Genomic DNA, 23,822 nt, shown 5'->3' on the forward strand with positions numbered 1-23,822 from the left:
TTCTTCGTTTGGTTTCCTTATACCGAACAAGAGAGCGACACAAAAATTGGACATTGGATGATAGTAAGGATCGATTCAGGGGCAAAGGCTGAGCAGTCTCGTGCGCTATCGTCTACGTTATGAGAACTAAGAGTAATTGTACATGGCGAGACGCTTGAATACAGGGCTAACTTCAATGCTAATTAACTCGTAATCGGCGCAACTTATCGAAGTTTTTCCTTAAGAGTTATTTCTCCGCACAACCTACCCTCCAACACTCTCACAAGCTCTTTAGACTGTTTCTGACCATCCTGTAAACAGCTGTGAGGTCTGTTGCAAGTGGTAGCGTAACTCATTAAGATTTCTTTTGCATACAATTTCACACGTGTTCCGTTTGTTTCGCTTGGAAGGTCTAGGGCAGGCGGTACTCAATTTCTCTCCATGTCTTTGCCAACATATATTCCGTCATCCCGTCTACAGCATCTCGAATTCGTGCCGCAATAGTTTGCACACGAGGAACTGGCGAAGTAACTAATGGATACTTAATATAACCGTACAAAAAAAAAAAAAAATCAAGAGGGACTATGCGTGATGAACGTGGTGGCCATGATACTGTACCGATCCATCCGTCCGGAATATTTCCATCCAAGAACTGACAAACAAATAACCGGAAATGTGGCGGTGCACCATCTCGTTCAAATACCACCCACCATTAAAAAAAATTAGTATACAACTAACCACAGTAAAGAAAGGGCTACTTACTACTGGAATCACATACCGAGGTTATTTGCATCGAAATTTGAGCAGCAAGCTCAGTTTAACTGTTTGTTGACTGTAGCGACAATGTGGCACCATGTGCGATATCATTTACGGCGGGTCATCTTGACTTGGATATAACTAGTATGGAAATTTGCGGTTTACAAGCTGATGGGCGGAGCGGGGTAGTTGCACGGTCTAGGCGTCTTGTCACAGTTCGCGTGGCTTCCCCCGTCGGAGGTTCGGGTCGTCCGTCGGGCATGTGTGTGTGTGTTGTCCTTATCGTAACTTAGATTAAGTTAGATTAATTAGTGTGTAAGCCTACGGACCGATGACCTCAGCAGTTTGGTCCCATAGTCCTTACCACCATTTTTTTTTTTTTTTTAACAAGCTGACGTATTTGTGATCTGATCGTAATTTATATTTCAATGTCTGATTCTCATTATATTCTTTTGTTCGTATAACACTGAACGCAGCTAGACAGTGGCTGAAATCGATCTGCAGTAAACAGATAAAAAAGACGACCGATGCTGCCCCCTCCTATCTTGCTTCTCATTGACACGGCCGTACAGCACGCTGTCCTTAATAGAAACAAACATGACGAAAGATTTATAGACGAACTTCACGATCTCGAGTGAATATAGATCTTGCCACTTAATCTATTCATACGATATTTCAGTAGATAACATTTCTAAGTTAATTCATAATGACTACATTCAATAAATATAGCCGGCCGGTGTGGTCGTGCGGTTCTAGGCGCTTCAGTCTGGAACCGCGCGACCGCTACGGTCGCAGGTTCGAATCCTGCCTCGGGCATGGGTGTGTGTCATGTCCTTAGGTTAGTTAGGTTTAAGTCGTTCTAAGTTCTAGGGGACTGATGACCTCAGATGTTAAGTCCCATAGTGCTCAGAGCCATTTGAACCAATAAATATAGTAGGGGTTAAATAAGGAAATATCTTGGGACGCTTGCTGTTCATGTTACGTATTAATAATCATGTAGACACTATTAATAGCAACTTCAGATTTTTTTTTGAGATGATGCAGTTATCTGCAGTTTTCGTAAGAGCGTGCAAAAATGTGACAGGACAGAGAGAATGCTCCACTGAACAATCTGAGATGGGAAACCTGGGTTCGGAGAAGCCAGCTGAAGGAGATGCGGAAGTAAACTTGTCTACCGCTTTGTCTAGCATTACAGTTTTCCAACTTATTTACAACTAGCGTGCGTACAAGTTTACACGTACTGTGCTGTTTATTTACATGTACATTACTTATTCCTTGTAAGGAAACGAGGAGGACGATCCTGACTACCAGGAAGTCATGATGCAAGTTTTGTTTACTTTACTTGCCCATAAGTTGGCTCTGTTGTATCGAATTTACACTGTCCCATGAGAGAACGTGCTATGAATCAACGACATATCCTTTCATTACTCAGCGCTATTCAGAGACTTACAGCACAGCCGCCCGCTGTGGCCGAGCAGATCTAGGCGCTTTAGTCCGGAACCGCGCTGCTGCAACGGTCGCAGGTTCGAATCCTGCCTCGGGCATGGATGTGTGATGTCCGTAGGTTAGTTAGGTTTAAGTAGTTCTAAGTTCTAGGGGACTGATGACCTCAGACATTAAGTCCCATAGTGGTTAGAGCCATTTGAACCATTTTGAACCTTACAGCACAATACGATGGAGCAGTACCGGTACAGTGTTTCCTGGTCGCTGGATTGGGAGGTCCTATTCCACGGCCTGCGAGGTCAGCTGACCTGAATCCCATTATTTCCTATGGGGAATCTAAAGTCACTTGGTTATGAGACCCCTAGTGGATACGGAGATGGAATTAGTTGCCAGAACTGTAGCTGCCAGTGATGTGATACGAAACACAATAGAAATCTTTGCCAGGGAGCGTCAGAATCTTGTTCGCTGATGTCATGCTTACATTGAGGTTGATGGCCGTCAGTTTCAGCACATCTTTATAAGATATAGTACAAATGGTGTCTGCGGTTAACTAATGTAAATAAAAAAAGTAGGCAGTGCGGTAATTTTATTCCTATTACCTCTGTGAGCTGGTTTCTCTGACCCCAGGTTCCCTACCTCAAATTGGTCAGTGGAGCATCTTCTGTGTTAAATTTTTGCACGCTCTTACGGAGGCACCCTATATAAAGAAGTACCGCCCACAAAGAGCTGCAGTAATAGTCAGATCTTGACGAAATTCAAAGATTTGCGAAATTAGCGAATTTTCAGAAAAGAAAAATTTACGACTTCACAAAACTAAAAAGAAAAGTACTATCCCAACGAGCCACAGTTGGAATCAGCCAATTCATACAAATACCTAGGTGTAACACTTTGTACGGATGTGGAATGCAAGATAGTCTATGTATGCTGAGTCGTAGGTAAAGCAGGTGATAGGCTGTGATTCACTGATAGAATACTGGGGAAGTGCAATCAGTCTGCAAGAGAGGCTGCTTACAAGAGTTTCGCGTGACGCACCCAAGTGTGTGCAACCCATACCTAACAGGAGTAACAGTGGTTATTGGACGTACACAGAGAAGTGCAGCCACGAATGGTCACAGATTTGTTTGATCAGTGGGAGAGTGTCGCAGGGATGCTGAAAACGCTGAATATACTACTGCTACTGCTGTAGGGGCTAATCAGAGAGCGTATAGAGCCCACTAAGTAGTCATTGTCCCACCGCTCCACATACGGTTAGCAGGGCACAGATGTCAACGTATTGGGTTGGTGGATACGTTCGTAGCGTTTTTCCTGTGGTTTAATATAAACACAGCAGAGACTTTAGTCATCAATAATATATTCTCCTTTACTATTCGCAACTGGCTGCCACCGCTGGGGTAGCTTTTACATTCCGTGACTGTAGAAATCGCGTGATTTTGAGGCGAAGAACTCGTCGAGCCATCTACGGAGGGCATTTTCATCCGGAAAGGAAGTTATTTGAAGGTAGTTCGATACAGAGCGGAAAAGGTAAAAATATGAGGGCGCAATATCAGATGAATAAAGGGGTAGCGGAATGACTTCCCAACCCGACACATAGTCTTTCTTGTCAGTCTAGCAGAAGAAAGCGGGCGTTACTGTCGAGTAGCATCACTTCACGCAGTCTTCCTGGTCGTTGTTCTTGAATTGCGTCTGCAAGACGTCTCAGTTGCTGAGAATAAATGTCAGCAGTAATAGTTACATCTCGGGGAACCAGTTCGTAGTACACTATACCACCACTGTTTGACCAGATGCATGACGTTATCTTTTGTGGATGCGCGCAGGTCTTTGTAAGAGCTGCTGCTTTGCTTCGGCCTGACCACTCGTTTATTTTCCATATGTTATCATAAAGACACCAGTAACGATACAGGATACGAATGGTGGGTGTCGTCCACGAGACAATTGATGACGAACAAGCAGATATGCACATATGGCTACCTGCTGACTTTTGTGATTCTGGCTTAGAACATGCGGTACCCATAGACCAGATTTTTGAACCTACCCCACTGCACGCAAATTTCGCACGACGGTCGAATGATCGCAGTTCACCACATTGGCCAGTTCTCGAGTACACTGTCTTAAATCATTCTCGATCAGTCAGTTTATCTTCTTCACACTCCGAAGGTCTTCCTGAACGTAGAGTCACGAATGTCAAAACGATCCTCCTTAAAATGAGGAAACCATTTTCTTGCGGTGCTCTGTCCGATGGCATTAGCTCCATACACGACGCAAATGTTTCTGGCTGTCTCACGTGTTCCCACCCATTTACTGAAGTCAGACAGAAGAATATGTCGGAAATGTTCCGATTTCTCCACTTGGCACTCATTTTCTAGCGTCCACAGCTCCACTGTCTATCTCCAAACGACAAAATGACGATACAGAGGGCTCCAGAAAAATGTAGACCCTCTTTCATACTGTTATCAATATTACTGGCACAAAATGACATACAGTTACTATTCTTTCACGGGGGTGGGAGATGGGGGGGGGGGGGGGGAAGATTATTTTGTGTGTTCAAAGTGACCCCATTATCAGCCAAACAACGTCGATGCCGCTGAACTGTTGACCGAGCTACATCTGTTAAGAGTTGCCTGTGTAATAGCGGCACAGGACGCTTCGATGGTTCCTCGTAGCTCGGTCACTGTAGCTGGCTTCTGCCGGTAAACATTTTTTAAGGTCCCACCCCATAATTAGAAGCCAAGAGACGTAACGTCTGCAGACCGTGATGGGTACTCAACAGCTCCTCTTCGAGCTGTCCACGCCCGGGTATTTTCACCCAAGAAGGCTCTGACATCTCTGTGGTAATGAGGCAGAGCGTCATCACGTTATAGGCAAAATCCTTCATTTCCAAACATCTCTCGGGTGGCAGGTAAAATTAAAGTTTGCAGTATATGAAGATACATCTCACCAGTTACTGTACCTTTAAGGGCGAATGGGGCAATCACCACGCAATGACAGAGCACATCACATATTAACACCTGGTAGATTGATACGTTCACAGTCGTAACGTGAGAATTTCCAGGAGCCCAGTACACGCAATTGTGGCGGTTTACAGTACCGTTCAGTTCGAACTGCACCTCGTCAAACCATATAATCATCCGTGCAGACAGTCATCCTGGCGAAGCAGGATTTCGAACCACTCGCGATAGTCCATCCTTAGATGCGGGTCGTCCTCGTTCATAGCATGCGGCGATCTTGGAATGTACACTTTTCCACTTTGCAGCGTTCACAATCCGTGGTACACTTGATAGGCTTATCCTGCTTTCACATGCACCCTGCTTCACTGATTTCAGACGTGCCCTGGTAAAAAGCTGCAACACGGCAGCGCTAGAAGGTAGACTCATTGACGTTTTTGGCCGTCGGACCTCTACTTATACGAGGGTTGGAACTTTACTAGTGGCAACTATTTATTTGCGGCTCGTACAGAATAGGGTTTGAAGTTTTACTGACCTTCAGAGTAGTCACCAGCATTGTGAATAACCCATTGCCAGCGACGTGGAAGTCGTAGGATACTCTTAGCAGTGCCAGTTGTGTTCACAATTCGAGCGGCGCGGTCTGTTGCCCGACGAATTTGTAGCAGTTCTGAAGGGAATACCGTGAAGTGTTTCCATCAGCTTATAAATCGAGTTGAGCGCATGAGGGCTTTAGTCAGGGACGTGCAGTAGGTGGTATGGCACTTAGCAGCTCCATGAGTCAAACAAACCGGTAACAGATTGCACTGTACGTGCTTGAGCATTGTCCTGCAAAATGATGGACAGGTCTTGCAGAAACTGTCATCACTTCTGTCTCTATGCTGTTCATTTTTGGAACAGAACCTACGACCAGCTTAGAGACAGAAGTGCTGACACTTTCTGCAGGACCTGTCCGTCATTTTGCAGGATAATGCTCAAGCACGTACAGCGCAAGCTGTTACTGACCTAGTAGATAGTGTCGCAAGTTCCATGCGGCTTTTCGCGGATGATGCTGCAGTATACAGAGAAATTGCAGTATTAGAAAATAGTAGCGAAATGCAGGAAGATATGCAGCGGATAGGTACTTGGTGCAGGGAGTGGCAACTGACCCTTAACATAGACAAATGTAATGTATTGCGAGTACATAGAAAGAAGGATCCTTTATTGTATGATTATAAGATAGCGGAACGAACACTGGTAGCAGTTACTGTTGTAAAATATCTGGGAGTATGCGAACGGAACGATTTGAAGTGGAATGATAATATAAAATTAATTGTTGCTAAGGCGGGTGCCAGGTTGAGATTCATTGGGAAAGTCCTTAGAAAATGTAGTCCATCAACAAAGGAGGTGGCTTAAAAAACACTAGTTCGACCTATACTTGAGTACTGCTCATCAGTGTGGGATCCGTACCAGATCGGGTTGACAGAGGAAATAGGGAACATCCAAAGAAGAGCGGCGCGTTTCGTCACAGGGTTCTTTGATAACCGTGATAGCGTTACAGAGATGTTTAGCAAACTCAAGTGGCAGACTCTGCAACAGAGGTGCTCTGCATCGCGGTGTAGCGTGCTGTCTTGGTTCCGAGAGGGTGCGTTTCTGGATGAAGTATCGAATATATTGCTTCCCCCCACTTATACCTCCCAGGGAGATCATGAATGTAAAATTAGAGAGATTCGAGTGCGCACGGAGGCTTTCCGGCAGTCGTTCTTCCCGCGAACCATACGCGACTGGAACAGAAAAGGGAGGTAATGACAGTGGCACGTAAAGTGCCCTCCGCCACACACCGTTGGGTGGCTTGCGGAGTATAAATGTAGATGTAGATTTGTTTGACTGATGGGGCTGCGAAATGCTATACCACCTACTGCACTCCCCTGACTTAAGCCCTCGTCAGTTCAACTCGATTTCTAAACTGAAGGAAACACTTCACGGCATTCGCTTCAGAATTGCTACAAATTTGTCCGGCAACAGACCGCGCCGCTCGAACTGTCTACACAACAGCCACTGCTAACAGTATCCTACGACTTCCAAGTCGCTGGCAACGGGTTGTACACAATGCTGGTGACTACTTTGAAGGTCAGTAAAACTTTGAAACACGTATTATTTTGTAAGAGCTGTAAATACCGGGTGGTCAAAAAGTCAGTATAATTTTGAAAACTAAATAAATCACGGAATAATGTAGATAAAGAGGTAAAAATTGACACTCATGCTTGGAATGACATATGGTTTTGTTAGAACAAAAAAAAGTATTGCTATATGCGTGAAAGATCTCTTGCGCGCGTCGTTTGGTGATGATCGTGTGCTCAGCCGCCACTTTCGTCATGCTTGGCCTCCCAGGTCCCTAGATCTCAGTCCGTGCGATTATTGGCTTTGGGGTTACCTGAAGTCGCAAGTGTATCGACCGACATCTCTAGGGATGCTGAAAGACAACATCCGACACCAATGCCTCACCATAACTCCGGACATGCTTTACAGTGCTGTTCACAACATTATTCCTCGAGTACAGCTATTGTTGAGGAATGATGGTGGACATATTGAGCATTTCCTGTAAAGAACATCATCTTTGCTTTGTCTTACTTTGTTGTGCTAATTATTGCTATTCTGATCAGATGAAGCGCCATCTGTCGGACATTTTTTGAACGTTTATTTTTTTTTGTTCTAATAAAACCTCATGTCATTCCAAGCATGTATGTCAATTTGTACCTCTCTATCTACATTATTCCGTGATTTATTCAGTTTTCAAATTTATACTGACTTTTTGATCACCCGGTATTTTGTACAAGCCGTAAATAAATAGTTGCCACTCTTAAAGTTGCAACCCTCTTACACGTGCTGAGCAGTACCGTCGGCTTCAAGTTTGTCCCGAATACGATAAACTGTTCGTTGGTGGCAGAGTTCCGTGTACGTTACGCCATTGCCGTTCTGCCTCCATGATGTTTTCGTACTCGCCGTATCATTTCTGTGCGGCCTTGCATTGCTCAAACGACTATCTTACTTCATTCATTGCTGCACTGTGATCTGATGGAAAACGCGCACCAAGGGGTGTTGAGAAATCAGTGCACTACGCTACCGCGCAAAGTTGCAACGATATGTCGTTGTATTTCAAAGATATTAACTAACAAAGAGTGTCTATATTTTTCTGGACCCCTCTGTACGTAAACTCAAACAGCAACTGTCAACTACAATAATGAAAAATGGAAAGTGATAAATAAACGCGTAGCAATCGGAGTACCAACACGCAAAACGAAAATGCTACAAACTTTAGGACCAAAGTGGTAAATGCGAGTCCGACTGCCTCCAGTCAGCTCGCGCTGGGGAGTCCTTGGTCTGACCTCTACTTACGGAAGAACTACTTCCAGCAAGCACAGCGCGCAGCCAGCTATTCGGGTACGGCACGTGACGTCACGCCCGACACTCACGCGCCAATGGGTGCAGGAGACAGGTGCTAGCACAGGGTGAAGCTAGTTGCGATATGCTGGCCAGAACTCAGGCATTCGCCGCTCAGCAGGTGGCGTTGCTAGGAGACAGCGCGGGGCGTGGCTACGTACCCTCATCCGGCCGTGCTCGTCCTTCACCTTCACCATGGCGCCGGCTGCTCGCGCACTACGCGTCACGCACACGCACACTACACGCACGCCACACGCTCCTTTCGCGCAGACTGGCGCCGCCGCTCGCCTATCAGCACGCCTCGGCAGTTGTTCGTCTCTCCCTCTCCCTCTCCCTCTCGCTCCCAGCGTCAGAGATACCGGACCGCCGGCTGTGACGTTCGACCTATCGATTCATGACGACGTCGACTACTCGACTTAAGCGAGTTCCGTCGGCCGAACACTGGCGGCATCCGGCCATTAAGGCTACTGTCCAGCTTAACAAATGCTGCGACAAAAACTGAACGTAAATCCCGGTCCAGGATAAGGGTCGTCTTCTTAAAACGCTATGTGATACTCAACTGCATCTGATTACGCCTACATCATTCTCCGCAAGCGGAGGGTACTTTTGATACTACTAACTGATGACCCCTTTCCCGTTCCACTGGCGAATGGCGCGTGGGAAGAACGACAGTCGGTATGTTCAAATGGCTCTGAGCACTATGGCACTTAACTTCTGAGGTCATCAGTCCCCTAGAACTTAGAACTACTTAAACCTAACTAACCTAAGGACATCACACACATCCATGCCTGAAGCAGGATTCGAACCTGCGACCGTAGCAGCAGCGCGGTTCCGGACTGAAGCGCCTAGAACCGCTCGGCCACAGCGGCCGGCAGTCTTGAATCCAGTCACAAATCTGGTTATATACTCGGTAACCTCAAATTTTTTTCTAAACATATTAATGTGTGTTTCCATGCTGACGTGAGGACTTTACAATTTTGGTAATTTTTACAGGAGTTGAAGCTCAAAGCTTGGATATCCACTTCCTAAAGCTCTACGACGCAATTCTTAAAAAAAAAATCGCATTTGAAGGTTAGAATATTTCCGAAAGTTATTATGTACATTTATAGCTGCTTAGTTTAACCTCCGGTACGATTCCATTAAATCATTTGTACAGCCTTGCACGAAACGTCAGGGATTGAAGAGTTCCATGGACCACAGCTATACAACCCGGAAGAATCCTCAGCAGCTGAAACATCCGGTCGTAAAAGCCTTCATTGTATCATCAACAAGTGTCAGCGTGCGAACCGTTCAACGAAACATCATCGATAAGGGCTTTCAGAGCTGAAGGCCCCCTCGTGTGCCCTTGATGACTGCACCAAACATAGCGTTACGCCTCACCTGGGCCCGTCAACACCGACATTGATCACTGGAAACATGTTGCCTGGTCGGACTAGTCGCGTTTCAAATTCCGTCCATGGACCCTGAATGTCAGTAGGGGAGTGTGCAAGATGGTGGAGGTTCTGTAATGGTGCGGGGTGTGTGCAATTTGAGTGCTATGGGACCTCTGATACGCCTAGATACGACTCTGACAGGTAACACATACGTAAGCATCCTGCCTGACGACCTGCATCCATTCATGTCCACTGTGCATTCCGACGGACTTGGGCAATTCCAGCAGGACAGTAGGACACCCCTCACGTCCGAAATTGCTACGTAGTGGCTGCAGGAACTCTCTTCTGAGTTTGAACACGTCCGCTGGCCAAACTCCCCAGAGATGAACATTATTAATCATATCTGGGATGCTTCACAACGTGCTGTTCAAACGCGATGTCCGCCCACTCGTACAATTACGGATTTATAGACAGCTCTGTAGGATTCATGGTGTGAATTCCCTCCAAAACATTAGTGGAGTCCATGTGACGTCGTGTTGCGGCACTTTTAAGTGCTCGCGAGAGCCATACACGATACTGGGCAGGTGTACCAGTTTCTTTGGCTCTTCAGTGTGTGTACTCTTTCTTCCGGGTTTTCCCTGCGCTTATAACCTCTCTCCACTCTCTCTTTCTTCCTCTTCCCTTCCTGTGACATGCCTGAAATCACATCCAGACAACCCTTAACTGACCGCTACCGGCAAATATGTACTATCGTTGATCTAGTTGGCAGCTGAAGCTTAACTTTATAGAATTCGCAGGACCATAGCCGTTCCCGAAACTTTGCATTTATGGCCGTGTACAAGAACGTGTAGATGTTTCACAAAGCAGACGGAGCAAGTCGTGCAGACGATCACGCAAGGAGATTGAATGACCGACCGACATCGGAAACAATGATGCCATCACAGTTCTGAATATTCAAAACCTTGTAATTTCACTAGTGTATCGCTCTTGAAGTACCGTAAATCAGGTACACGTTGACGCTCTTGCGCTGTACGGCGACTAACCCCTTACCGTACCTCCGTCTTCGGTGAAAGATCAGTATTCAGCTCACTGCACGTACCTGAAACAAGAGAAACGAAATCAGTGAGTTAACTGCAGCGAAATGCATATAAATAGCGAATGGAGAATCAATTTGTCTCCTCACTAGCTATAAGAAATCAGGATACATTATGTACCAAATGGGCACGCGCATACTATGAAACAAACACATACAAAAGCAAAGGCCGGCACACAAACAAACATAACGCAATGACTGTGTTAGCGGAGGTTTCTTTGGGGTGCATAGAGTCCACCGTAAGACGCTGGAGGAGCGAAGTGTTCCAAGAGATTTGAAAAATACGCAGGTCATTCCAGTTTTCGAGAAGGATTGTGGGGCAGACGTACAAAACTATTAGCCTATACTACTGATATCAGTCTGTTGTAAAATTTTACAACCCGTTGTATACTCGCGTGTTAAGACATTTCTGGAAACCGAAACGCTCCTCTGTAGGAATAAACACGGGTTTAGAAGTGAATTATCGTGAGAGGCCCAGATCGCTCTGGTCGTCCACGGGACCCAAAAACCCGCAGATAGAGGCGCCCAGGTATCTGCCGTGTTCCTTGACTTCCTGAAGGTGTACCGTAGAGTAACACTATATCGCCCTATGAGCAAAATACGAGGGAACGGAAAATCAGACCACATCCACTTGCCTGAAAAGTTTCTAGAAAATAGTACACAGTATGTCATTTGTAACGGGAGAGAAATCTTCAGACGTAAAGTAATTTCGGGCTATTCCAGTGGAGTGTTTAAGGACCACTACTTTTCACTATCTGTAAGAATGACCATGAAGATAGCGTCGGAACCATCATGAAGCTGTGCTCGCGCGACAGCGTCGTATACAAACAAGTCGCTACTCTAGAAAATGGTAGCGAAAATGCACGAAGACGCGCAGAGGACCGACGCCTGATGCAACTACTGGCACTTGAGCCTCAACGTAGACAAATACAACGCATTGCGAATACACAGGCACAGGGGCCAATTACTATATGATTATACGACTGCAGTCACTGTGAGCAGTTACTTCCACAAAATATTTAGGAGACATACAAGTAATCGCAGGAATGGCGGATGTTAGACTGGGATTCATTCGACAATCCTCTGAAAGCGTAGCCCTTCCACGAAGAAGTAGCTTACAAAACCCTCGTATGATCAATACTTTAATATTTGACGTCCGTCTGGGATCCGTACGATGATGATGATGATGAGTTGGGTTGAGGGGGCGCTCGACATCACGGTCATCACCGCCCTGACGAAAAGTCAACATGAAATGTCATGGGTGGGAATGAAGGCTGTCCCCACATGCAGAGCAGTTTATAACGTACTAAAGTCTGCCGCCATTCCCGACCAGTTTAGGGACGAGGTCTGACAGTTTACAAAATTTCACCACTCTGTTAACACTGGTATCGGTATCTGCGAGGACGGTGAGCAGATCTCCAGCGAGACCAAGGCCTCACGTAGCCACAATATGCTGAACTGAAAGCGGCACGCCACAAACTTAACACTTCCCCGGAGGAAGAAGACATGTGTTAAAGGGCTATGCCCAATGCGCAATCTGGTAAGCAAAACCTCCTTCCAGTGGAGAGGCTGACACTAAGTCCGCCAAGCTTTTGTGGTCGACTTGAGCGACCGCAGTTTGTTGTCCGACACCTGCAACCATTCAGTCTCCCAGAAAATGACAATGGCGTGCAGCGGGATGGAACATTGATGGACAGCACCATCCCAACATGCTTCCTTGGCAGCTTTATCAGCCATGTCGTTACCCTGTGTCTCAATGTGGCCAGGTACCCAGCAGAAGATCACCACCTTGCCACGGCGTTGGAGCCGCTGTACGCAATCATGGATGAGCTGAATCAGCAGGGTGGGTCTACCGGATACATTTGGTGAAGCGCTTGCAGGGCACTAAGAGAGTCGGAACAGACAAGAAAACTCGGACGGTGATGTCTGTGAACCCTCTCCAGTGCCATTAGAATGCCATATAACTCCGCATCATAATTTGTAAATTGTTATGGAAGACGTACTTAAAACCCCAGGGAAAACCACAGAACAACAGAGAGCATTCCTCTGCTAGGATCCATCTGTATAAATAATGATAAAACTATGGTACGTACTTAAAATGGACGAAAACAAAGTTGTAAAAAACATATCTGGAGCACAATTTTTCTGGTACTGCGTCAAGCTTAAAATCACTTTAGGTCTCCGAAGAAACCAAGGCGACAGTGCGTTCCATCCCTGCGTGTGTATTTTCATGCCCGAGAGATCCAGGTCCTTGACGCTGTCCGTAGCACGTATACCAAATGGATGGATCCGTACGAGATAGGGTTGATAGAGGTAGTAGAGAAGATCCAAAGAAAAGCTGCGCTTTTTGTTACATGATCATTTACTAAGCGCGGGAGCATGACGGTGATGTTCAGTCAATTATAGTGGCAGACGCTGCAAGAGATGCGTTTTGTATCACGGTGTGATTTACTGTTAAAACATCTAGGACCCGCGTTCTTAGAAGTCAACAAATATATTGCTTCATTCTATGTATACTTCGCGAAAGACCAAGAATGTGAAGTCAGACACATTCGAGCTCACACAGTTACGACAAATGATTTTTCTAGCGCACCATTCGCGAGTGGTACAGGAAAGTGAGAATGGCACGCTACGTATCCTCTACTACACACTGTAAAGTAGGCCGCGGGGTGTGCATGTAGACGTAGCAAGGCCTCGTGCAGGACGGAAAGTAACTCCTGCAGAAAGCGAGATCGTCCGCAGGCCCCTGGGAACGCCTGCCATCTGTTGCTCTGGCAGCCTGGCTTACACCGCTGTGTAGCGACTTGCATACATATCAGGCGTACCAGTCTTCGTTCTTCTTTCCTTACGAGGGCGAAAGACAGCTGGATCAAAAAATGGCCACTAAAATGTTCCCTATCGGCAGCGAAAGTTCTGCAATGGAACAATCCTTCAGCTAAACGGCACTAAAAAATTCGAATGATTAGAAGTTTCGCGTGTCTGTTTTTATCGCGTCAAGGACGCACATTCCAACAGTGATGGGACCATACTTTTGGCTTTTGCGGAATTAATATTTTTTATAAGCAACCATTCACCATCTGAATAACTAAAGAGATATCATTAATTGTTCCAGTCGCTAAAATAAGATTGTCTCAGGGCAATTCATTCTGGTTGTTTGCCATCACCGTTCAGCAACTCTCGACAGTGAAAGATTAAACCTTAATAAAACCTTACATTGAAAAAAATGCAGGTATTAAGGTAGTCGGACTTAGATATTGACAAAAATGGATTATTTCATTATTAAGACAATAATTAACGAAAGTGCAATATTGAAGCTAGAGTTCTTTGGGCACTGAACAATCCGGCTCCAATCCTCCGAATACAGCGGGGAAAAAACATATACATTATTTCAAATAATGTATATCATGCGATGCTAAGAAATGAAAAACACAGTTGAACAACTAATTTTTATTATTTCGTAAGCGGCCAGTGCTAAAGACTGACATACTACTTCTACCACGATATGCGGGAGAAAAGTAACTGAGGAGTGAAATGACGATTGCAGCTAAGACATCAGCTTCCAAAAAGATGAAATAAAATCACAAAGATGATGAGTAGCCTCTGAGGCTCTACTTCTTAATAATATACAGGGGCGCCGGCCGGTGTGGCCGAGCGATTCTAGGCGCTTCAGTCTGGAACCGCGTGGCCGATACGGTCGCAGGTTCGAATCCTGCCTCGAGCATGGATGTGTGTGATGTCCTTAGGCTAGTTAGGTTTAAGTAGTTCTAAGTTGTAGGGGACTAGTAACCTCAGATGTTAAGTCCCATAGTGCTCAGAGCCATTTGAACCAATATACAGGGTGAGTCACTAACTATTTCCACCAAGAATAACTCCGCAAGTATGATAGGACCTGAAAAGTTTGTGGGACGTAAGTTGCAAGGGACAAAGGGGGCCATAATATGATATTGGTTTTTTTGTTTTTTTTTTTAAATGGGATGCTATAGTTTGGTACTTAATTTCTGATAGCGGCTATCGAGACGAATCCAATGATGTGTAACAGTAAGGTCTTTGAAGGTCAACGAAGGTCACAAAGGTGGCATGAACGTCCATTTACAAAAGGTGTTCAAGTGATGACCGTTGGTATCAATGCAGTGCTGCAATCTTCTTGTCATGGACTGAGTGGTATTTCTTATTACTTCGGCACTTATCGAATCACATGCTCTGACAATTCTCTCTCGTAATCGTGCAAATAGTAAACATTCGCCGAATACGACGTGTCCATCTAACGTACTCTTGACATGTAAGCACCATTCGACGGTTTCGCGATACAACAGTAATAGGAACGGTAACACTAGTATCGTCGAATCAAGCTAATGTGAATGATGTATTCTTTCGAAGAACAAGTCGATATGCTTCTCATTTACGGAGAATGCCAACGAAATACAGTGAGAGTTAGAGACTTATACGTTGAAAGATATCCTCAACGTACCCTACACGTCGTACATTTAAATATGTGTATGATAAATTGAGAACAACGCATCCGAAACATGCTAACGAGGAAACGGAAATTTGTACGTTTGCCACTGTGGTTCGAGATCCTTGTGTTAGTCCGCGTCAAATCACAAGGGAATCTGGCATGAGCCAGAGTAGTGTTGTTTGTGTTCTGCATCGCCATAAACACCATCCTTACCGTATCAGTCTCCGCCAAGAAGTAACTGGTACGGATTGTATGGGTCGCATTGAATTCTGGCGATGGGCTCAACTTCAAATTCAGAGGGATGACACATTTATTAATTTGATTTTATGTACTGACCAGGTACACTCACGAACCAAGGAAATGTTAATTTACATAACATGTGGGCAACTGAAAATCCATGTTGGCTGCGGCAAGTTGCACACCAAAAACTGTGGTCGGTGAATGTATGGTGTGGGATTCTGGAGGACAGAATTATAAGTCACTATTTCATCGAAGCAAATCTTAACACTTTGCTGTTTGCACATCTCGTACAAATTTATTCGCTTGGCGCCGGCAGCGCTAATTCGGATTACTTGGCTTGTCGTCGGCCGCTTGCCACCTTTCCGTTGATGACAAGCTTCAAACACATTGACTTTTGCGCGCTTTAACTTTTCCGGAAATCCTTAATTTTGCCATATCGTTCCACAGACTCGAATTTTCTTTTCAAGTAACTTCTCTGCAAATTCTACACTGTTATAATAATTATCCACGTAGAGGTGATGCCACTTTCGGTCAGAAGGTGTCAATAGTTCCGTCACTGTTTTCGCTAAAGGCTGTCCAGCGCCGCAATATATCTTGAATGAGGAAATGTATCCTGTACTCTAATCACACAGCATCCGAATGAGTATGTCGTACTTCGTAATTTTCGACGGATTGTAAACTTTAAAATTTAACCGTCCACGCCACGGTATCATTCCTTCATCAATTGAGATGTTTTGACTTTGATTAAACGTTTCTTTAAACTTTTTTGAAAAATAATCAATTAAGAATTGCACTTTGAAAATCCAGTCGGCGTTATCCGGTTTATTGTTGTTGTCGGGAAAATGCAAAAATGATAATATTTGTCTGATCGGTTGCGGGTCTTCGTTTTGCGAAATATCGGTGTGTGTATCAACGGATTCGTTGAAGAGTAATCATCGATCCTTGCTTTTTTTACAATTCCCATAAGGATAGCAAACCCAAACCATTTTCTAAGTTCGGGTCCCGTAACGTCGACAAATTTGGCATTTTTTTAATCCAGTTTCCTTCTATTGCAATTTTAACTGTAATACTTGTTGGTTTCGTTGCTAATATATTCAAATAGATCGTTGCCAATATATAAATCTACGATACCCACGACGCTCTGTCTACCTTTGGGAAATATGTGCGGACCCGGAGATCCTTCAAATTTATTACTGGTCCTCAGTAAATCATAGTCTGTCTTCTTCGTCGGATTCATCCGAATCAGTTGGCAACCGTAGCATCCACCGAATTCTTCTTGGACGTATTTCACTATCTTCCGAAGATTCTGCCTCACTTTCATTTTTTTGATATCCAGTGTCTTCTTCCCAACCGACCAAGTCGTCTGGAACGTCAGACAAGACGACCGCGCATTCATCGTAAATAATCGTATTGTCTCTTTCATCTGCCGTGGTGAAAGTGCACAAGTACTCATAAAAACAAAAAAGTTGTTGACGTGTGTAAATTATTGTTACCTAAACAAAACACCAACAGAATGAAAAAGATACTAAAGTGCTGTCACCGGCCACTGCACGATACTATGCCCACGACACCACTGCGGTGTCGCCGGTCGTCAAAGTGTTGACAGCACGATATCAACTGCAGCGTCTCTCCAGGGCTCCATGCCACGTCGTGTTGCGGCACTTCTGCGTGTTCGCGGGGTCCCTACACGATATTTGGCAGGAGTACCAGTTTCTGTGGCTCTTCAGTGCATATGTCGTATCTTACATTATCGAAAGTATCAGGGCACGCATATGCAGTGTGGAATTGACAACTAGACGTCAGGAGAAGCAGACATCCCCAACCCCCCCCCCCCTCCCCCTCCCCGTCCCCGTCCCGGTGCCAGTATAAAACAAGGCACGCAGTACTGTGTTGCCGGTATAAAAGCAGCAACAGCAGAGTGGCTCAGTGGCTTCGAAGATAGACTTGTCACTGGGTATCAGCTGAGTGACGAACCCATGAGGGATACTTCAACATTTCTGAAGCTTCCCAAGCCGTCTGTTGGTGACGTGATTGTAAAGCAGAAACGCAAAGGAACAACCACACGTAAACAGAGACGAGGGAGACCTCACGTACTGGCGGAAAAGGACCGACAACCATGGCGGAAGGTGGATGTGAAAGAAAATATCGCACGAAATCAGCGGAAGAAATCAGTCGTGAGTTTCAAAGTGCCACCAGCAGTCCAACTAGCGCAGTGACCGTGCGGAAGGAGTTAAACAGAATGGGGGTACAGTGGTCGATCTGCTGCACATGAGCTGCACAGTCCTGTAGTCACTGCTAAGGGAAACTCGAGACAGGGTAAACAGTGACGCCGCTGGACAGTGGGTGACTGGAGACGAGAGTTTAGGAGTGATGAACCACGCAGTACTCAGTGGGAAGCCGATGGAATTGTTAGGGTTAGGCAATTCGATGGATAAATTTACCTGCCATATTTGTAGTGACGGGCGGGAAGCACACAGGTGGTGTTACGGCATGGGGGAGTTGTTCTTGGTTAAGTGATTAAGAAAACGGTAAATGTGGAAGGATATGAACCCACTGTGTTCTTCGTGCAATATAGATCGATTCCGTATTTCTGGATTTCCGGAAGGCTTTTGACACTGTACCACACAAGCACCTCGTAGTGAAATTGCGTGCTTATGGAATATCGTCTCGGTTATGTGACTGGACTTGTGATTTCCTGTTAGAGACGTAGTAACTGACGGAAAGTCATCGAGTAAAACAATGATTTCTGGCGTTCCCCAAGGTAGTGTTATAGACCCTTTGCTGTTCCTTATGTATATAAACGATTTTGCAGACAAGCTGAGCAGCCGTCTTCGGTTGTTTTGCAGATGACACTGTCGTTTATCGACTAATAAAGTCATCAGAAGATCAAAACAAATTACAAAACGATTTAGCAAAGATATCTGAATGGTGCGAAAATTGGCAGTTGACCCTAAATAACGAAAAGTGAGAGGTCATCCACATGAGTGCTACAATAAATTCGTTAAACTTCGGATACACGATAAATCAGTCTACTCTAAAAACCATAAATTCAACTAAATACCTAGGTATTTCAATTACGAACTTACATTGGAAGGAACACATTGAAAAATGTTGTGAGGAAGGCTAACCAAAGACTGCCTTTTATTGGCAGGACACTTAGGAAATGTAACAGACCTACTAAGGAGACTGCCTACACTACGCTTGTCCGTCCTCTTTTAGAATACTGCTGTGCGGTGTGGGATCCTTACCAGGTAGGGCTGAAAAAGTGCAAAGAAAGGCAGCACGTTTTGTATTATCGCGAAATATGGGAGAGAGTGTCACAGAAATGATACAGGATTTGGGATGGACATCATTAAAAGAAAGGCGTTTTTCGTAGCGACGGAATCTTCTCACGAAATTCCAATCACCAACTTTCTCCTTCGAATGCGAAAATATTTTGTTGACACCGACCTACATAGGGAGAAACGATCACCACGAAAAAATAAGGGAAATCAGAGCTCGTACGGAAATACATAGCTGTTCGTTTGAAAGGGTACAGTACCGCCCGACATTGAAAATAGGTACAACATTCTTCGTTAATCTTGTCAGAACAACATATTTTTTGTAGTAATAACTCAATTTCACTTAATACACCGAAGCCGGATACCAGTGTAGGAAGGAAACACAATTTATTTATTTAATTGATCACATGTGCACTCCCACAAAATAAATCCCAATATTCAATTTGGTGAGATCTGCGAAATGAATGAATGTATGGTCGTCTGTTAACCGCAGACAGTGAATGTGCAATATATGATCATCTTTGAGACGATCCTTTGGTCACCTTTGGTGGAACCAAAGAGATGAAATTTACCTGAAATGTGGCTGACCAATACGATAACATGGTGCTCCCCCACCTCGACGGAGGTGCGAGCTGACCTGAAGAACGGCCATGTTTTCAGCACTCTGGTGCTGGATCTTGTGTTGGTAAGATCTGTCTTAGGTGTGCTCCGTAAAGACAAAAGAGTGGAGGGAATGGTATGCATGTGGAACACTTAAGAGTAGTTTAGAATAATAATTTCTCTATTTCAGGAACTTTTGTGGGGAGAATTAAATGTCAGGCAGGTAATATTAAGGGGATCGTAGCAATCTTCAGAGGTGACCAACGATCACAATGAAACCACGTTTAGCAATAAGTTGAAATACTTCCGAGTGCTAAAGTTAAGCTGAATTACTGGCGTGTGTACTATAAGTTGGAAATATTTAAGAAATGGCGTGTGCAGGACTTAAAATTAGAGACGAGTACTTCCACGTGGTGAGTATTGTGTGTGTCTCAATCTGTGTATGATACAAAGGATAAAGAGAAGTACTCGTCCATGGTATCATTTGAGGACTCGCGTGTGTGACGAATATGTTCGTAATATTAGTTTGCGTGTTATGGCCCGCATCTCGTGGTCGTGCGGTGGCGTTCTCGCTTCCCACGCGCGGGTTCCCGGGTTCGATTCCCGGCGGGGTCAGGGATTTTCTCTACCTCGTGATGGCTGGGTGTTGTGTGCTGTCCTTAGGTTAGTTAGGTTTAAGTAGTTCTAAGTTCTAGGGGACTGATGACCATAGATGTTAAGTCCCATAGTGCTCAGAGCCATTTGAACCATTTTGCGTGTTATGTTTCCGTGTGACGCTGGATTCAAACTCTAATACTCTGAGAGAGAAGCAAGGTGAATCAGCCGTCTATCCAGCAACGCCACTTGGCTTGCATTGCACAGGAAGACGTGCACATATCCTCCAGAGTTCGTAGTAGGAAAGAAAAGTTACGAAGTGGGGCAGTGTCGTGTGAAACGGGGATGAATACTAATTGAAGTGGGAAAGCTGAAAGTGAAGTGATTCTAACGTTGTGACTATTCTTTGTGATGTATGTTGCCAGTGTGATGTATTTCATGTGATTTAAGTATGTGTGGTTTGCATGGGAGAGTAGCAAGATAGGTTCAGAGGCAGTGGGTTATGCATGTTCCGTTTTTTACCGCTCGGTCTGGAGGAAGTTTTCGTGATGATGGGTGTGAGAGTCGAAGTGTGAGATATAGCAAAAGATCTACCATCCTATCCAGAAAGTGCACTGTAGTGTTAGACAATTACGAGACCATATGATAGAGAACCTCCAATGTAAAGCCATGCCCACTGGGCGGAGTTTCTCACGTGTAATTGTTGTATAAAATGTAATTGTGTGTTTAGGTTATCTTTGAACCATAATAGAATTTATCGGAATAAAAAAGATAGTGGTGGCCTTGCTCTTCAAATAGTGTGTAGTCATGATACCCAGAATTTATAATGTGTGCGCCATTCATATTCAGTGCGATGGCCACGTGTTGGTCAAAGCCGTTGGGTAAGAAAAAAAATGTAGTATTGCCAGAGCGTAGTGAACAATCAGAGTTGTGTAAATTACTATTAGTCAGATGTGAGTTATCCGTTTCCGTTGCGTAATATTCGAACAGGAGAATAGTTTGTAGCTTAATTGTGGGTACTAGAGTTCATAATCAGTCATTGATGTTACTCGAGAAATAAGGATAAATCCAGTCGCTTGGCAGACCACTCATCTTGCAGGCCTGACTGCTTGATGCCGCAGTATGAGCAAGGCATGTGGGTGCCTCTCACGTTCTTTCCGCGCGCTATAGGAGATTGGAATAATAGAGAATTGTGAAGGTGGTTCGATAAACCCTCTGCCCGGCACTTGAATGTGATTTGCAGAGTATCCATGTAGATGTACATGTAGAATACAGTAATGGTCCGGAGCCAATGATTGATTGTGTCAGCGTGACGATGCACCATGTTAAAAAGCAGCATCTGTGAGGAAATGGTTTGTGGAGAGCAACACTCGTTTATTGGCCTGGGACGTCCATATCCCTCACCTGAACCCGACGCAACGCCTTTGGGCAACGCAACGCCTTTGGGCAGATGAAAACTATTTGGCGGATAGAGACTCGTACTCGGGACCTTTGCAGGCAAGTCCTCTACCATCTGAGCTACCCAGGCACAACTCACGACCCGTCCCCATAGCTTCAATTCCGCCAGTACCTCGCCTCCTACCTTCCAAAATTCACAGAAGTTTCTCGGGAAACTTGCAGGACTAGCATTCCTGGAAGAAAAGATATTGTGTGGACATGGCTTGGGCAGGAGTGCTGGTTCTGCAAGTTTAGCGAGAGAACTTCTGTGAAGTTTCGAAGGTAGGAGACGAGGTACTGGCGGAAGTGCAACTACGATTACGGGTCGTGAGTCGTGCTTCGCTAGTTCCGTTTGTAGAGCACTTGCAAAGATACCGAGTTCGAGTCTCGCTCCGGCACACAGTTTTAATCGGCCAGAAAGTTTCATATCAGCGGACACTCCGCTGCAGAGCGAAAATTTCATTCTGGAAACCTTTGGGACGAGTCTGAACGTCGCGTGTCTTCCAGACTCCAGAATGCAATATCACTGCCTTCACTGGTTTCTGCACTTGAGGGAGAATGGGGTGCCATTCCTACACAGACATTCAGACACCTCACTTAGAACGTTCCCAGTGCAGTTTATGTCATAAAGGTTGGCACGGCTCACGTTAATGTCCACTAATACTGATACTTTTGATGAGGTAGTATAGACATCGACGTTGGGGTAGAAAAATACAACAATATGTAAAATGCAACTAGGTGGACACTGAAAGCAATGGATATGTAAAATTAGAAATAAAATAAATGTCACAACATTTGCTGCAGTGCAGGTCCAACCAGTCTCCGAAGTGGTGACCATAATAGCGTATTTAAAAGAAAGAAGGGAATATGAAATGCAGGAGCCGCGTGGTAGCTGACAGAACGTATTTCCAGCGGCACCACACAAACAGCGGCCGTGGAAATTGTACGGCGGTGTAATTAAACTGGAGGTTCATTATAAATCCCGCTAAGAGCGGTTAGACCCGCTTGCTAACGTGACGCGAAAGGAATAATTCTGCGGGGATTGCAGTGGGAGTTAATGACTTTGCGTCATAAATCACGGTACATAAAGAGTGTGTGTGTGTGTGTGTGTGTGTGTGTGTGTGTGTGTGTGTGTGTGTGTGTGTGTGAGAGAGAGAGAGAGAGAGAGAGAGAGAGAGAGAGAGAGAGGGGGGGGGCTACCGCAGGAAGTAAATCGTGGGGGCGTGGGGTGAACGCAGAAAGCCCACTGCCCGTTATTACACCTCATAGTCCGACACTGAAGCTTACTGCACAACACTGGAAAATCTGGTCGCCCTTCTCTTCCGGCGACGAAAGTTTACCTGCTTTCGCACTTACACTTTACAAGGCGCCTCGAGCTATGTCGCGGAGAGTATTCCACACGACAATGTCACTTCCCACCTTTCCTGCTGCGGACGGGAATGGTACGTAGGAAGAAACAGTCATTAAGTCGCCGTATGATCTCGAACTGATAGACTTGTGGGAGAAGGTAATGTGTCTCCCCATCCTCTCAGAATGTAACCACCAAGGCGTGAGCCACAACGCCTCTCTTGTACCGCCTGCGACTGGAATTTGCTGAGCACCTCCGTAACGCGCGATTCGTAGAGAATACCGCGACGAAACGCGCAGCTCTTCTTTGGACCCTCTCTGTATTAATGGCCTGGTAAGAGGCCCTGATTGGCTTACAAGTACTCAAGAATCGGTCCGACGACCGTTCTTTCAATCACATCCTTCGCGGATCAGTTCCATTCTCTTATGAATCTGCTAGTTCAGGGCGATTGTAATTAACCTTCGCTACTTGACAAGGCCCCCATGAAAGAGAGTGATCGTAGGACAATGAAACTTTGTGGAAACATTTGTAAGAAAATGCGGAAGAGCAACAGCAAACAAACCACTGAAGCAAACACATTTTAATTTACACATGAGAGGGCAACATTTGTTAATAGCGTACCAAGTTTACGTCCCAGGCTTTAAATGTTGCTCACCTGCATGTACGACATCCGGGAACTGCATTAGAGAGTGCTCTACTGCTGCCTGAAACATTTAAGTTGGGATGCTGGCTACTTCCCTACAGTCATCCTTTGTATCGGTTAGGACTGCTAATCTTTGATATTTTACGACTATTAGTATTTGCTGTGACTTCTCGTATAAAGTGAAATCTAACGACGGTGCATCTTTCCACCTACTTACGCG

The 23,822-nt window shown here is 45.1% G+C and overlaps 1 protein-coding gene across 3 annotated transcripts in view; it reads right to left on the reverse strand.

The window, feature by feature from the left end:
- LOC124719123 (calcium-binding mitochondrial carrier protein Aralar1) overlaps positions 1 to 23,822 on the reverse strand; it is a 615,804-nt gene that overhangs the window by 248,062 nt on the left and 343,920 nt on the right. For 2 of the 3 annotated variants that reach the window (XM_047244817.1, XM_047244816.1), the window contains exon 1: positions 8,699 to 8,793. The exons of the other annotated variant lie outside the window; for it this stretch is intronic. In XM_047244817.1, coding sequence (XP_047100773.1) covers positions 8,699 to 8,734 — 36 coding nt within the window. In that variant the 5' untranslated portion in view covers positions 8,735 to 8,793. Of the gene's footprint in view, positions 1 to 8,698; positions 8,794 to 23,822 lie in introns of those variants that run through there. 3 annotated transcript variants of the gene reach the window in all.

This window comes from Schistocerca piceifrons, chromosome 10 (genome assembly GCF_021461385.2).
Source record: "Schistocerca piceifrons isolate TAMUIC-IGC-003096 chromosome 10, iqSchPice1.1, whole genome shotgun sequence".
In the NCBI taxonomy this organism is placed as follows: domain Eukaryota; kingdom Metazoa; phylum Arthropoda; class Insecta; order Orthoptera; family Acrididae; genus Schistocerca; species Schistocerca piceifrons.